The sequence below is a fragment of the Mastomys coucha genome, unplaced genomic scaffold (assembly GCF_008632895.1).
Source record: "Mastomys coucha isolate ucsf_1 unplaced genomic scaffold, UCSF_Mcou_1 pScaffold16, whole genome shotgun sequence".
Taxonomy (NCBI): Eukaryota; Metazoa; Chordata; class Mammalia; order Rodentia; family Muridae; genus Mastomys; species Mastomys coucha.
Genome location: NW_022196898.1, coordinates 54,833,934 through 54,851,217, shown reverse-complemented (window position 1 = coordinate 54,851,217; position 17,284 = coordinate 54,833,934). Strand labels below are relative to the sequence as shown.

At 36.4% G+C, this 17,284-nt stretch overlaps 1 protein-coding gene across 8 annotated transcripts in view; it reads right to left on the bottom strand.

The window, feature by feature from the left end:
* Positions 1–14,134: 14,134 nt before the first annotated feature.
* The window catches only part of Lrif1 (ligand dependent nuclear receptor interacting factor 1), a 75,899-nt gene continuing 72,749 nt past the window's right edge, over positions 14,135–17,284 (bottom strand). For 7 of the 8 annotated variants that reach the window (XM_031375113.1, XM_031375111.1, XM_031375110.1 and 4 more), the window contains 2 exons: positions 16,097–16,375; positions 14,135–15,334 (listed from right to left, as the gene is read on the bottom strand). In XM_031375113.1, the coding sequence (XP_031230973.1) occupies positions 14,888–15,334; positions 16,097–16,375 (726 nt within the window). In that variant the 3' untranslated portion in view covers positions 14,135–14,887. Of the gene's footprint in view, positions 15,335–16,096; positions 16,376–17,133; positions 17,253–17,284 lie in introns of those variants that run through there. The other variant, XM_031375115.1, reaches the window with a different exon arrangement.

Sequence of the window (17,284 nt, the reverse complement as noted above, 5' to 3'; positions counted from 1 at the left end):
ATCTCAACAGAATCCTGATTTCTGGAATTTTGATATTCTATAATGTTAACTGGCCTATCTGATCTTGAATCCACCTACATGAAAAAGTTAGTTGGAAGAACTTTAACTTGGTTAAAGCTTTTCTATCATGATTTAAGCATAGAAGCTACCACTAACCTTTAAAGTATGATAATGTATGATGCAATCTATATAAACAAACCAAATCATGATTTATTGATGAGTTTTCTATGTGAAATCAATAATAAGATTACCAGGCTTAGTGGTACAGCATTTGCCTGGGGTGTGCAAGGCTCTGTATACAATCCTAGTAGCACAAAAAGAAAATAAGTTATCACTTATTCTAAAAAAATAACTTTCTATACAAAATAGATATAAAATAAAAAGAAAATTTATTTTAATGGTATCTGAAGTTAAAAAAATCCACAAAATTAATATGACAAAAATAAGAAATAATCAAGGGAAATAATCAAACTTATTAAAATGCTAAATAAGAGATATATCTTGAATCTGTACAACTATAGGATCTGCATTTCCATTAATAGTTGGGGAACTCAGTATTTTATATCTATTCTTAACAACTTAGACTATAGACTAAACTCATTCCCAATTACAACACTAACAATAAGAGTTTTTTTTTTTGTTTTTTTTTGGTGGAATCCAAACAGGAAATTCTAACAATTATGTAAAAATGCATAGGGCTCAAACCACTGAGATATCCTTTGAGAAAAATTGCAATTTGGAATTTGTTTTAAAATACCAATACTTTGTGGGCCCCAACAAGGATAGGAACTCCACAGGAAGATTAACAGAGTCAACTAACCTGGACCCTTGGGGCTCTCAGAGTCTAAACCAAAGAACATACAAGGGCTGGACATAGGCCTACCTACACATATGTAGCAGATGTGCAGCTTGGTCTTCATGTGGGCACAAAAACCAACTGGAACAGGAGCTATCCCAAAAGCTGTACATGGGACATGTTCTCCTAGCTGGGCTGCCTTGTTTGGCCTCAGTGGGAAAGTGCTTAGCTTCTCAGAAAATTGAAGTGGAAGGGTGTTGGGATACCCAGAGGAGACCCACCCACTCAGAAGATAAGGAGGGGTGGATAGAGGAAAGATTGTGGGAGGGGTGACCTGAAGGGAGGCAGTGAGTGGGATGTAAAGTGAATAAATTTAAAAATTAATTCAAATTAAAAATAAAAACAATCTTTCTCATTATAAAGTTATAATTACAATATTTTAAGTTAATATGACAGGTTGTATTGTTTGGGAAATTAAAACACAGGTGACATTGTTTAGCAAATTGAAAAGAAGGCCTGCATTGAAAGAAGCATCTGCATCTAAGAGCTCCATCCAAACAATGGTACCAAAGATTTCACAAAAGTATAAGGCTATCAGTCCCTAAAGAACCTTATTCTTGTAAAATGCTTTCCCAATAATGCTCAACATTGAGAAGTTCCTAGCCAACTCTTTCATGAACCATATATGACAACTCCCCTGAACTGTGTCTAAGAGCATTGATTTACAAAGTTTGCAATTACAAATCCCTTCTCTTTTCTTTAAGATGTCATGCATTTTAGCTCCAGTGGAAGGGTAAATACTTAAATTTCATGGGCATCTTGCTCCAACTTGCATCAAAGCCTTATAGTTGAAAGATTTTCAAAGCTTGTTTTTCATTCTGCATGTGAGTTTAAACTAGGAAGTTCAGAAACTATAAACATAGGGTCCCATTCACCTGCTTATCTTTCATTCCCTGTCCTGTGATGCATGGGTTCTCAACTTGTGGACCACAACCACTTTTGGGATGGCACAACTCTTTGACAGAGGTCTCATATCAAATATCATGCATATCAGATATTTACATTACAATTCACCAAAGTAGCAAAATTATAGTTTGAAGTAGCAATGACAATAATTTTATGGTTGAGAATCATCAGTGCATGAGGAACTGTATTAAAAGGTTTCAGCATTAGAAAGGTTGAAAACCACTGCTTTAGTATGTCTCAAGCATTCAAAGCCTCTCAACTTTTCCTTTCACAGGAATTGAACTCAGGGACAATTGTGTTATTTTCATTATCTTTGTAATTGTTACTGAATAAAATATATGTAATGATTTATCCTGTCCAAATTTACATAGCCAAAGTTTTTTTCTTGAAAATGTTAATATGCCACTTGATTAATATTAGTGATGGCCTTTTTTCTTTTTTTTTAAAAGATTTATTATATGTAAGTACACTGTAGCTGTCTTCAGACACACCAGAAGAGGGCATCAAATCTCATTACAAATGATTGTGAGCCACCATGTGGTTGCTGGGATTTGAACTCAGGACCTTCGGAAGAGCAGTCAGTGTTCTTAACCACTGAGCCATCTTTCCAGCCCAAGTGATGGCCTTTTCAATAGATGTTGCAAGGATGTTCTAGTTAAGAAATAATTCTGGGAAGACTGATAGTCTAAATTTGATTCTTGTTTCATATAATAATGATGAGCAAATCAATTAGGAGAGGAGTAACTCAGTAGTCCCTGGTGCTTATATGAAGGAGGGGGACCTTAGGAATCTTATCAGTTTCAAGAGATTCAGTTTTGTAAATCCTTTAGATTTTACTTCTGTATATTTAATGAATTTTCATTCAGAATTTTATGTTTCACCAACTTTTAGAACATCCAGTATCTTTTTAAAAAATTTTTTATTGGTTATTTATTTACATTTCAAATGTTATCCCCTTTTCTGGTTTCCCCTCTGGAAATCCTCTATCCCACGCTCTCCCCCTGCTTCTATGAGGGTGCTCCCCTAATTACCCATCCACCCACCTACCCACCCACTCCTGCCTCAATGCCCTTATATTCTCTTACACTGGGGCATCAAGACCTTCACAGGATGGTCTCTCCTCCCACTAATGCCAGATAAGGCCATCCTCTGCTATATCCACTCCTGCCTCAATGCCCTTGTATTCTCTTACACTGAGGCATCAAGACCTTTACAGGATGGTCTCTCCTCCCACTAATGCCAGATAAGGCCATCCTCTGCTACATATGCAGCTGGAGCCTGTGGGCCCTCCATGTGTATTATTTGGTTGGTGGTTTAGTCCCTGGGTGCTCTTGTTGGTTGATGTTCTTCCTAGGGGTTGCAAACCCCTTCAGCTCCTTCAGTCCTTCCCCTAACTCTTCCATTGGGGTCACCAAGCTCAGTCCAATGGTTGGCTTCGAGCATCCTTATCTGTATTGGTAAGGCTATAGTAGAGCCTCTCAGATGGTATCCATATCAGTTTCCTATCAGCAAACACTTCTTGGCATCAATAGTGCCTGGGTCTGGTGGCTGCATAGTGGATGGATCCCCAGGTAGGGCAGTCTCTGGATGGCCTTTCTTTCTGTCTCTTCTCCACTCATTGTCCCTGTATTTCCTTTAGACAGGTGCAATTCTGGGTTAAAATTTTGAGAAGGGTGGGTGGCCCCATCTCTCAACTGGGGGCCTTGCCTAACCTCTGGATATGGTCTCTACAAGTTCTCTCTCCAGTTTGTTGGGTATTTCAGCTAATGTCATCCCTGTTGGGTCCTGAGAGCCACTTGCTTTTGTGGCATCTGGGACTTTCTGTACCCATCCCCCATTGCTACACAACTCTGTTCAATTTCCTGAACCTCTGTACATCTCCCCGGTCTCCTCCCACACATGATCTTACCCCCTTTCCCCTCCCCCTCCTCTCTTCCTTCAAAGTTCCTCCCACCTTCTACCTCCCATGATTATTTTGTTTCCTCTTCTAAGTAGGACTGAACCATCCACACTTCTTGAGCTTCATATGGCCTGTAATGTGTATCATGGGTATTCCCAAGCTTTTTACATAATATCTACTTATCATTGAGTGCATGCCATGTGCATTCTTTTGAGACTGGGTTATCTCACTCAGAATGCTATTTTCTAGTTCCATCCATTTGCCTATGAATTTCATGAAGTCATTGTTTTTAATGGCTGAGTAGTACTCCATTGTGTAAATGTACCACATTTTCTATATCCATTCCTCTATGGAGGGACATCTGGGTTGGTTTCAGCTCTGGCTAATATAAATAAGGCTGCTATGAACATAGTGGAGCATGTGTCCTTGTTATAAGTGGGAGCATCTTTTGGATATAGGCCCAGTTGCAGTATAGCTGGGTCCTCAGGTAAAACTATGCCTAATTTTCTGAGGAACCACTAGACTGATTTCCAGAGTGGTTGTACTAGCTTGCAAGCCCATTAGCAATAGAGGAGTGTTCCACTTTCTCCACATCCTCACCAGCATCTGCTGTCACCTGAGTTTTTAATCTTAGCCATTCTGACTGATGTGAGATGGAATCTCAGGGTCGTTTTGATTTTCATTTCCCTGATGACTAAGGATGTTTAACATTTCTTTAGGTGCTTCTTGACCATTCAAGATTCCTCAGTTGAGAATTCTTTGTTTATCTCTGTACCATATTTTTAAATAGGGTTATTTAGTTCTCTGGAGTTTAACTTCTTGAGTTCTTTGTATATATTGGATATTAGTCTTCTATTGGATGTAGAATGGGTGAAGATCTTCTTCTAATCTGTAAGTTGCCATTTTGTCCTCATGAAATGGCCATCTTATTAAAAGCAATCTACATATTCAATGTAATCCCCATAAAAATTTCAATTAAATTCTTCACAAAGTTAGGAATAGCAATTCTCAAATTCATTTTGAACAACAACAACAACAACTACCCAGCATAGCAAAAACTATTCTCAACAATAAAAGAATTTCTGGGGGAATCACCATCCCAGACCTCAAGTTCTACTACAGAGCAATAGTGATAAAAACTGCATGGTATTGGTACAGAGACAGGCAGGTAGATCAATGGAATAGAACTGAAGACCCAGAAATGAACCCACATATTTATGGTCACTTGATCTTTGACAAAAAAAGTAAAACCATCCAGTGGAAAAAAGATAGCATATTCAACAAATGGTGCTGGCTTATATGGCAGTTGACATACAGAAGAATGCAAATTGACCCATTCTTATCTCCTTGTATAAAGCTCAGTACATAAAGCCAGATACATTGAATCTATTAGAAGAGAAATTGGGAAAGAGCCTCGAACATATTGGCACGGGGAAAAATTTCCTGAACAGAACACAAATGGACCAGGCTCTAAGATCCACTATAGACAAATGGAATTGAAAAGCTTCTGTATTAATAAAATTGAAAAGCTTCTGTAAGGCAAAGGACACTGTCATCAGGACATTCAGTATCTTAATAGACTTTCCTGGAGAATGGGCTATTTTACCTTTCTTGAGAACATTCTGTGTCATAACAAGATTACCTTCAAGGTGTAATCCTCTAACTCAGAGGAAACTGCTATGTAACAGACATCTTTATCAACATCAATGTCCCTGTCAAGGATCAGTGCTATGAAAATTTATCTTCTGTATGTAACTTCTTATTATACTCATTGATCCATAGTTTCTCTCATTATCTATACATGATCAAGGCAGTCAAATTTCAGCATGGATGGAATAGGCACTCACAGGATTGGATCTCTATCTGAGGAGCTGATGGAAGTTGATAGCTACTGCAGAAGGCAGATGTCTTTGGATATGTACCCACAGCCATGGAATTTATTTGACTTAGTAGGTAAATAAGAGGAAAAATAAGATGCTAATTTTTTTTTTGAAAAAAGTTAACACATGTCCACTTTGAAAGATAGAAAGGGGCATCTGGAGCTGATCCAGTGCCACAGGGCTCCATACCCAAATAGTTTCAGGAGAGAACTAGCCTCCCAGGAATGCAGACAAGACTGTAAGAGCAAGTAAGACAACCACTGCTGCTCAGAGGAACCCACCCAGAACCCTCAGGACACAGGAACAGAGGAGCAGCCTGGGACAGTAGCTTTCCTGTTTCTGTCTGTGCTCTGAGTGGATCCTGTGCCACAGAGCTACATATACAAATACTGCCAGGAGAGAGCTAGTCTCCCAGGAGTGCCTACACCCCTGCAAGCACAGATAAGACCACCACTTCTCTTCAAATTTCTGGCCCAAGAAGGACCTTCCTAAAGCCATCAGGACATAGGAACTAAGAATCAGCTGGGGACAAGATCCTTCTGGTTTCTGGCCCTGTACCACAGCTCTCCATACCTAAATTCCTACCAGAGAGAAATACTCACACAGGAGTACTGACACACAGGATTGCAGGATGGAAAAAGATGCAGTCAGAGGCAACAAGACAAGCTAACATTAGAGATAACCAAGTGGCAAAAGGCAAGGGCAAGAACACAAGCAATAGAAACCAAGACTACTTGGTATCATAAGAACCCAGTTCTCCCACCACAGGGAGCCCTGGTTACTCCAATACACCAGAAAAGCAAGACTCTGATTTAAAATCACATCTCATGGTGATGACAGAGGACTTTAAGGAGGATATAACTAACTCCCTTAAAGAAATACAAGAGAACACAGGAAAACAGGTAGAAGACCTTAAAGATGAAAGACAAAAGTCCATTAAAGAATTACAGAAAACACAACCAAACAGGTGAAGGATTGAACAAAATGATCCAAGATCTAAAAATGGAAATAGAAACAATAAAGAATCACAAAGGGAGACAACACTGGAGATAGAAAAATTAGGAAAGTCATAGATGTCATAGATGTCAGCATCACCAACAGAATATATGAGATAGAAGAGAGAATCTCAGGGGCAGAAGATACCATAGAAAACATTAACACAACAGTCAAAGAAAATGCAAAATGTAAATAGAAAGTATCTAATAAAAAAAGATAGAAAAAAAAAAGAAAATTCAAAATGCAGAAAGGTCCTAAGCCAAAACATCCAGGAAATCCAGGACACAATGAGAAGACCAAACCTAAGGATAATAGGTATAGAAGAGAGTGAAGACTCCCAACTTAAAGGGCCAGTAAATATCTTCAACAAAATTATAGAAGAAAACTTCCATAACCTAAAGAAAGAGATGCTCATGAACATACAAGAAGTCTACCGAACTCCAAATAGATTGGACCAGAAAAGACATACCTCCTGTTACATAATAAAAAATACCAAATGCACAAAACATAGAATACTAAAAGCAGAAAGGGAAAAAGGTCAAGTAACATATAAAAGCAGACCTATCAGAATTATACCAGACTTCTCGCCAGAGACTATGAATACCAGAAGATCCTGGGTGATGTCATACAGACCCTAAGAGAAGACAAATGCCAGCCCAGGCTACTACAACCAGCAAAACTCTCTATTACCATAGATAGAGAAACGAAAGTATTCCATGACAAAACCAAATTCACACAGTATCTTTCCACAAATCCAGCCCTTCAAAGGATAATAAAAGGAAAACTCCAACACAAGGAGGGAAACTACACCCTAGAAATAGCAAGAAAATAATCTCCATTTAACTAACCAAAAAGAAGATAGCCACACAAACATAATTCCACCTCTAATGACAAAAATAACAGGAAGCAACAATTATTCCTTAATATATCTTAACATCAATGGACTCAATTCCTCAATCAAAAGACATAGACTAACAGACTGGATATGTAAATAGGACCCACCATTTTGCTGCATACAGGAAACACACCTCAGTGATAAAGACAGACATTACCTCAGAGTAAAAGTCTGGAAAACAATTTTCCAAGCAAATGGTCCTATGAAACAAGCTAGAGTAGCCATTCTAGTATCAAATAAAATTGACTTTCAGCCTAAAGTTATCAAAAAGATAAGGAGGGACACTTCATACTCATCAAAGGTAAAAATGTACCAAGATAAATTCTCAATTCTGAACATTATCTATGCTCAAAATGCAAGGGCACCCACATTCATAAAAGAAACTTTGCTAAAGCTCAAAGCACATATTGCACCTCACACAATAATAATGGGAGATGTTACCATCCCACTCTCAGAAATGGCAGATCATGGAAACAGAAACTAAACACACACACTGTAAAAAAAAAAAAAAAAGAAGTTATGAACCAAGTGGGTTTAACAGATATCTATAGAACATTTTATCCTTAAACAAAAGACTATAACTTCTTCTCAGCACCTCATGGCACCTTCTCCAAAATTGACCATACAATTTGTCACAAAACAGGCTTCAACACATACAAGAAGATGAAATAATCCCATGCATCCTATCAGTTCACCATGGACTAAGGCTGGTCTTCAATAACAACATAAACAACAGAAAGCCCACACACACGGAAGCTGAATACTATACTCAATGATAACTTGGTTAAGGAAAAAATAATGAAAGAAATTAAAGAATTTTTAGAGTTTAATGAAAATGAAACCACAGTTACACAAACTTAAGGGAAACAATGGAAGCAGTCCTAAGAGGAAAACTATAGATCTGAGTGCCTCCAAAAAGAAACTGGAGAGAGCATACACTAGCAGTTTGACAGCACAACTGAAAGCTCTAGAACAAAAGGAAGCAAATTCACCCAAGAGGAGTTGAAGGCAGGAAATAAACTTAGGGCTGAAATCAACCAAGTAGACACAAAAAGAACTGTACAAAGAATCAACCAAACCAGGGGCTGGTTCTTTGCAAAAATCAACAAGATAGAGAAACCTTTAGCCAAACTAATCAGAGGGCACAGAGACAGTATCCAGATCAACAAAATCAGAAATGAAAAGGGAGACATAACAATGGAACCTGAGGAAATCCAAAAAAGCATTTGATCTTACTACAAAAGCCTATACTCAACAAAACCCGGAAATCTGAATGAAATGAACAATTTTCTAGACAGATACCAGGTACCAAAGTTAAATCAGGATGAGAAAAATGATCTAAACAGTCCCATAACCTTTAAAGAAACAGAAGGAGTCATTAATAGTCTCCCAACCAAAAAAAGCCCAGGTTTAATGCAGAATTCTATAAGACCTTCAAAGAAGACCTAATACCAATACTCTTCAAACTATCCCACAAAATAGAAACAGAAGAAACACTACCCAATTCGTTCTATGAAGCAACAATTACTCTGATACCTAAACCACATAAAGACCGAGCAAAGAAAGAGAACTTCAGACCAATTTCCCTTATCAATATTCATGCAAAAATATTCAATAACATTCTTGCTAATCAAAACCAAGAACACATCAAAATGATCAGGCTTCATCCCAGGTATGCAAGGATGGTTCAATATACAGAGATCCATCAATGTAATCCACTTTATAAAAAAACTCAAAGAAAAAAATCACATGATCATTTCATTAGAAGTTGATAGAGCACTTGACAAAAATCAAACACAACATTTTATTCTGAGGTAGTATCTGTCTTTGTGACTGAGGTGCATTTCCTTTATGCAGTAAAATTCTGTGTCCTGTGTATGTATCCAGTCTGTTAGTCTATGTCTTTTTATCAGGGAATTGAGTCCGTTGATGTTAAGAGATATTAAGGAAAAGTCATTGTTACTCCCTGTTATTTTTGTTGTTAGAGATAGATACATTATGTTTATGTGTCTATCTTCTTTTGGATTTGTTGAAAGATTACTTTCTTGCTTTTTCTAGGGTGTAGTTTCCCTCCTTGGGTTGGTGTTTTCCATCTATTATCCTTTGTAGGGCTGGATTTGTGTTAAGATATTTCATAAATTTGGTTTTGTCAAGGAATATCTTGTTTTGTCTGCCTGTAGTAATTGAAAGTTTTGCTGGGTATAGTAGTCTTGGCTGGCATTTATGTTTCCAGAGATGCAGGGACAGTTCAATATGCAGAAATCCATCAAAGTAATCCACTACTTAAACAAACTCAAAGAAAAAAAAATCACATGGTCATTTCATTAGATGCTGAAAAGGCATTTGACAAAATTCAGCATCTCTTCATGTTAAAAGTCTTGGAAAGGTCAGGAAATCAAGGCTATACCTAAACACAGTAAAAGCAGTATATAGCAAACCAGTAACCAACATCAAACAAAATGGAGAGACTAGACAAGGCTTTCCATTCTCTCCTTACATGTTCAATATAGTACTCGAAGTCCTAGCCAGAGCAATTAGACAATATAAGGAGGTCAAGGAGATACAAATTGAAAAGGAAGAGGTCAAAATATGACTATTTACAGATGAAATGATAGTATACTTAAGTGACCCAATAAATTCCACCAGAGAACTCCTAAACCTGACAAGTAACTTCAGCAAAGTGGCTGGATACAAAATTAGCTTAAACAAATCAGTGGCCACAAAGTATAGACAGGCAGAGAAAGAAATTAGGGGAACAACACCTTTCACAGTAGTCACAAATAATATATCTTGGTGTGACTCTAAGCAAGTGAAAGATCTGAAAGACCAGAATTTCAAGTCTCTGAAGAAAGAAATCAAAGAAGATCTCAGAAGAAGGAAAGATCTCCCATGCTCATGGATTAATATAGTAAAAATAGTCATCTTGCCAAAAGCAATCTACATATTCAATGCAATCCTCATCAATTTCCAAATCAATTCTTCATAGTTAGAAAGATCAATTTGCAAATTCATCTGGAATAACCAAAAACCTAGGATAGTGAAAACTATTGTCAACAATAAAAGAACTTCCTGGGGAATCACCATCCCTGACCGCAAGCTATACTACAGAGCAGTCATGATAAAAACTGCATGGTATTGGTATAGTGAAAGGCAGGTAGATTAATGGAATAGAAGTGAAGACCCAGAAATTAATTCACACACCTATGGTCACTTGATTTTTGACAAAGAAGCCAAAATCATCGAGTGGAAAAAAGACAGCATTTTCAACAAATGGTGCTGGGTGAAGTGGTGGTCAGCAACTAGAAGAATGCAAATCAATTCCTTCTTATCTCCCTCATACAATGCTCAAGTCCAAATCGATCAAGGACCTCCACATAAAACCAAATACACTGAAACTAGTAGAAGAGAAAATGGGAAAGAGCCTTGAACCCATGAGTACAGGGGAAAATTTCCTGAACAGAATACCAATGGCTAGTGCTATAAGATCAAGACAAATGAGGCCTCATAAAATTGCAAAGCTTCTTTAAGGCAAAGAACACTGTCAATAGGACAAAATGGCAACCAACAGATTGGGAAAAGATCTTTACCAACCCTATATCCGATAGCGGGTTAATATCCAATATATACAAAGAACTCAAGAAGTTAGACTACAGAGAACCAAATAACCCTATTTAAAAATTGGGTACAGAGCTAAATAAAGAATTTTCAAATGAGGAATACCAAATGGCTGAGAAGCACCTAAAGAAATGCTCAACATCCTTAGTCATCAGGGAAATACAAATCAAAACAACCCTGAGATTCCACCTCATACCAGTCAGAATGGCTAGGATAAACAACTCAGGTGACAGTAGATGCTGGCAAGGTTGTGGATAAAGAGGAACACTTATCCATTGCTGGTGGGATTACAAGCTGGTACAAACACTCTGGAAATCAGTTTGGCAGTTCCTCAGAAAACTGGACACAGTACTACCTGAGGACCCAGCTATACCACTCCAGCATATACCCAGAAGATGTTCCAATATGTAATAAGGACACATGCTCCACTATGTTCATAGTAGCCTTATGTATAATAGCCAGAAGCTGGAAACAATCCAGATGCCCTTCAACAGAGGAATAGATACAGAAACTGTGGTACATTTACATAATGGAGTACTACTCAGCTATTAAAAATGATGAATTCATGAAGTTCTTAGGTAAATGTATGGAACCAGAAAATATGATCCTGAGGTAACCCAATCTCAAAAGTACACGCATGGCATGCAGTCACTGATAAGTGGATATTAGCCCAGAAGTTTGGAATACCTGAGATACAATTCATAAACCAAATGAACCTCAAGAAGAAGGAAGACTACAGTGTAGATACCTTGGTCCTTCTTAGAAGGGAGATCAAAATACCCATGGTAGGAAATACAGAGACAAATTTGGGGCAGAAACTGAAGGAAAGACCATCCAGTGATGATTCCAGTAAGGCATCCATCCCATATATAGTTACCAAACCCAGACACTATTGTGGATGCCAACAAGTGCTTGCTGACAAGAGTCTGATACAGCTGTCTCCTGAGAGATTCTGTCAGTGCCTGACTAATACAGAAGTGGATGCTCACATCCATCCATTAGACTGAGCACAAAGTCCCCAAAGGAGGAGCTAGAGAAAGAACTCAAGGAGCTGAAGGGGTTTGCAGCCCCACAAGAAGGACAACAATATGAACCAACCAGTACCCCCAGAGCTCCCAGTATCTAAACCACCAACAAAAGAGTACACATAGAGGGACCCATGGCTCCAGCCGCATATGTAGCAGAGAATGGCCTTGTGGGTCATCAATGAGAGGAGAGGCCCTTGGTCTCATGAAGGCTTGATGCCCTAGTGTAGAGGGATGCCAGGACAGAGAAGTGGGAGCGGGTTGGTTAGTGAGCAGGGAGAGGGTGGATGGGGTAGGCGACTTTTTGGAGGGCATGAAATTTGCAATGTAAATAAAAATCTAATAAAAACATGATAAAAAGTCTAAACAAAGGCTCCATTCTGATAAAAATATACACATATGGAAGTAGTAAAAAAGCAAAAAGTGTGTTTGGTGAACTCTCAATGGGAGTGAACTAGTATTATTACTTGCTGTATTTTCTACAACCTAAAGCATTACTTCTTTAAGAAAATGTACTAAAACATTAATCAAAGAAACATAATAAATCATGAAATTAAATACTTGCTGGTTTCAATTGACTGGCAGTTGACTTGAGAATGGAGAAACATGTTACTGGTAGCCTTGAGAAGATCTGTTTAGATGAGCGGGAAGAACAAAATCCAACTAGAATAGATTGGTAGGTTCTCAAAATAATAAACACAGTTACTGCGGTGGCTTAGAACTTACACAACTAAGTGTATACTCAAGAAAATCAAAACATATGTGCGAAGAAGCTTGAATACATTCATAGGAACATTTTTAGTATCTCACAGTGGCAACAATCCAAATGTAAATCTCAGATATATGGATAAACAAATATTGGTCCATTTTAATCTATGAGTTCTATAATCAAACATGTGCTAAAAGTGTTGGAAATGTGTGCACTAAGACTTATTTCCTAAACAAAACAATTCGAACTACATTATAGTTCTTCTAGAAATATTTAAGACACAGATTTTATGTGGTAAGTTTATATGTAAATGTAAAGCCATTTTATGTTTAAGACTTCAACATATATGGATTTTGATATTCTTGGTGTATTTGGGAACAAACTTTCCAGATACTGAGATTCCACAAATGGAATATTGTTGAGCAACCAAAAGCAAAGTACTAATATGTTACAATATAGATATATCTTGTATATGATTCGATAAGTGAAAAAAATCACAAAAGAAAATATACTATATGATTCTAAGTATTAAGAAATACATACAAATGGCAATTTCTATTGAAGCATGATTTATAGGATAAAGAGTCGGGTGACAGTATGGAAGAGTTCTGAAATTATTGATGCTTTTATCCGTCTGAGTATAACTTATGGGTAAATTTTATGGTATGCAAGTTATACTTCAATAAAATGATTACCACAAAAAACAAAAGAATCTAATTGACGTGTTTTATTCCTAGATAATACTTTGCCTTATGATTTTTTCCTTCTTGTTTCTACAGTTCTCTGGATCATATTTCTAGATATTTCTTAATAGTTTAACTTGCTAGTCTTGCTAGCAGCTCCAGCTGTTGACTATACTCTCAAACTATCCCAAATCAAATATTAACCAGAGAAAATGGATGCTTCTAAAGAAAAACCATAGCTTGAGAAAAGTCTTACACGTGACTATAGTCCAGATCTACCTTTCAGATAATCTATGCAACACATGTATGTACATATACCACAAAAGAAGCTGCTAAGTAACATATAATTTAAAAATATAGTATTTATGTATGTGTGTGTGTATACATATGTCTGTAGATGGTAGAGGTCAGAAGGCAGCATCTGGTCTTCTGGAGCTCTAGTTACAGGGGTTTATGAGCCACCACATGTGGGGGCTGATAATTGAACTTAGGTCCTCTGGAAAAACAGCAAGTGCTCTTAACTGCTGAGTGATCTCTCTATAAATGACATCTTTGTAAGACATAATTTGTAAGCCAAAAAGTGTATATTACCAAATAGCCTAAATTTCAAAACTTTCTTTAGGAATATTGTAAACATGCAAAAAAAAAAAAAAAACCATGCCTTTCTCATCGAAAAATATTTGAATACATTTATTATAATAGATTTTATTTGATGAAATAAAAATAACAATATCAAATAGATCGTATCATTTTTATGATTAATAAGACCAAGACAGTCCACATACAAACTCAATGGTAAAGTTATGCTAACAGCTGACTTCATATCTGGGCTTGTAGAGTTTATACACAACATTCTTAGGGTAAGACCTGAGGAATTTAGTTGAAAACATTAACAGAAACCCTGTACAAAATGCTCAAATCTGGAGAATTGCATTTCACAGAAAAATATCCAAACTTTTCTTCCAGAACAAGTAAGTCAAAATACTTCATGTAGGCTATTGACAAATCATGACTCAGTCCTTTCTAGAACTCAAATTTCATATACAAAGACACTTTCAGAGCGCCTTTACAAGTAAGAGTAGTCCCTTATAACTTGCAGTTAGTTGCTTTTGTCTTTAGTTCCCCATCATGCACAGATGTCTAAGTATAGATGAGAAACTCGACAAAGAATGAATCTATAACTTTTAAATTATCTTTCTGAGTAGTGTGACAAAAATTCCAGTGTTCTCTTGAGGCTATCGATCATCCTCTTCATTCAGTATACTTGCCTGTTATATCTAAGTAGACATTTAGTTGTTAACAAACGTCATGACTCTACAGTGGTTTTATACAAGATTTGGTATCATCTCCAGTTTCAGGCATCCACTAGGGATTCCTTACAGGTAAGGGCGAATTAATGTAAGTCTTTAACCCATAGACATTTTATTGTTTTTCGTGCATCTTCTTACGCAATTCTTCAAGAGCTGCTTCTTTTTCTCTTAGAATTTGCTTAAGTCTTCTTATTTTTTCATCTCTGATGGTTTCTTCTAGTTCTGGTGGTGTCACTGGAAAAATATCTTCAGTAAAGTTTTTATTAAAATAAGTACTTTCTTCAAAAGATGTGCTTGAACTTAATGTGTCCTTTTCCTGCTTGTCATGAGAACAGTGTTCTGCCTCAGTTCTCTTGTCTTCCCTGGTTGTATTATGGCTTGTGACAATGTCATGTTGTGATATGTCTGATGTTGGTAAAATACTACTAAGGAGTTGGGAACTAGCAGCATCAGTTCCATTCATGACATTCATGACTGGGTCATCAGCATTTTCAATCTTTCTTTTTTTTGTGTAATGCATCTTCTTCATGGTTTTTGCTTTTCTTTTCTTAGAGAAACTCTGTTACAATGTTGAATAAGAAAAAAAAATGTTATTACTATGCCACATGCTCCTAAATCAAAGCTGGCATATAAATAATAGCAATTAAATTTGACTCCACAAATTTAAGTGGGGACAACTATAGGAAAAAATGAATTCTAACAAGTGGTAGCAAAATGAAAAGTTGCAATCACAGTCCTGGAGAACAAGCTGGTTTATTTACACTTTCTGGCTTAAACTGGGTATTAGAAGCCATGCTGACCCATCACTGAAATGAAACCATAACTAAGTAGTACCAATTTTTTTTCATTTCATTTGCAAAGTAGGCACATAAACTTTTTCTTAAGAAAGTTTATCTGAAAAGGTTGAAGATCAGAATACTAGATTATAATGTTCAAAGGCATAACTATAGTGATGAACATTAATGATTATATATGCTGCTTAAAATGTGTTACTACTCCAATGAATATCAACATGCTTATATTTTCTCCTACCTTAGCTCCTTGAAGTAATTCTTTAAAATAGGACAACTACTTGTAAGGCTTTTGACTATTTTCTTACATTACAAATGGAAAAAAGAAGGTTGACTAAAAATACTTAGAACTCAAATAAACAAGGAAAATATTTTCATCTGTGTGTAAGATTTGTCATTGTTTAATATGCGATATCTGCAAATTTAGCAAAAACCATCAATCTAAAGTACACTGAAAACCAAATAAAAGTTAATTATAGCCATTTGTGTGTCACACCTATAAAAATGCCATATACTTTAAAAATTGTTACCTGTTTTGTTTCTTCTTCCTTCACCATAAAGTTTGCATCTTTGTAAGAACTACTTTTCACCAAACTGTTAAAAGAATTAAAAGCTTTTCCAGAGTCCAGATGGTCAGGAATGCGAGTAAGACAAACTCTCAAATCTTTAGTGAGACCAAATAGCTTTTTAAATTCAGCATCATTCTTCAGATATGATGCCTTAGTATTAGTATGGCTTCCTTGAGAGTATTTCTTGTTACTTCTTTCTTGAATTTCTTTTTTTAATATTGATGCCATCTCATACTGGGTCTGGAAATGAGAAAAGAAAAGACCACAATATATTGCTAATTCCTTGTGACTTTATAGCACTAGCAAATAAGCATTTTTTAATCTTCCACAAGAGACCAGTTCATGGTTTAAAACAATTGCATTAAAATGATATTTACCATGCATTCAAACAATAAAATTTAAATACAAACTTAAAATATTCACAAAATTAATCTTTAATTTATTGTACAGAATAGGAACAAAAGGTCTGTTCTCAAGTAAATGAGGTGATGCTAGGTATGACAACAACTTTAAAATAATCTAGGCTAGGCATGGTACCCTGTAAGCCAGGCACTCAGTAGGCAGATGCAGGATGATGGTAAATTCAAGGCCAGCTTCAGCTACATATTGAGACACTAAAAATAAAGCAAAGCAAAGCAAAACAAAACAAAACAAAACAAAATTATAGTAAAATCTGTTCAGAAAGACTGTAGTTTTCTGGAAAAGTCTACTGTCTTCAACCCATCTTGCTTGTATTACAATTTACCTCCTTATATTTAAAACTCAATGATTTCTGTACTGAAGGGGACAGCCACAAACATTAAGTCATTATCTAAGTAAGCAAGGACAGTGGCTACACGTGTATTTTAAGAAGGGAATGGTAGCTGATAGATGTTATACAATTAGAGTCAACAGAAAGAAAGGCTGAAAGAAACACACTTGTCTTAAAAGAACCAAAACTCCTGCTATGTCTTAAGCTTAAGGTACAGATATACTCAAAGATATGGATAAAATCTTACTTGACTTATAGGTTCTGATGACTTCTACTTCACCCCTTTCATGGCACTTCAAAAAATGAATTTTTTTCTCATGATCATCACCAAAACAAAGCAAGAAAATATTTAAAACCCTATCTCTCATATGTGTGTGTGTATATATATATATATATAT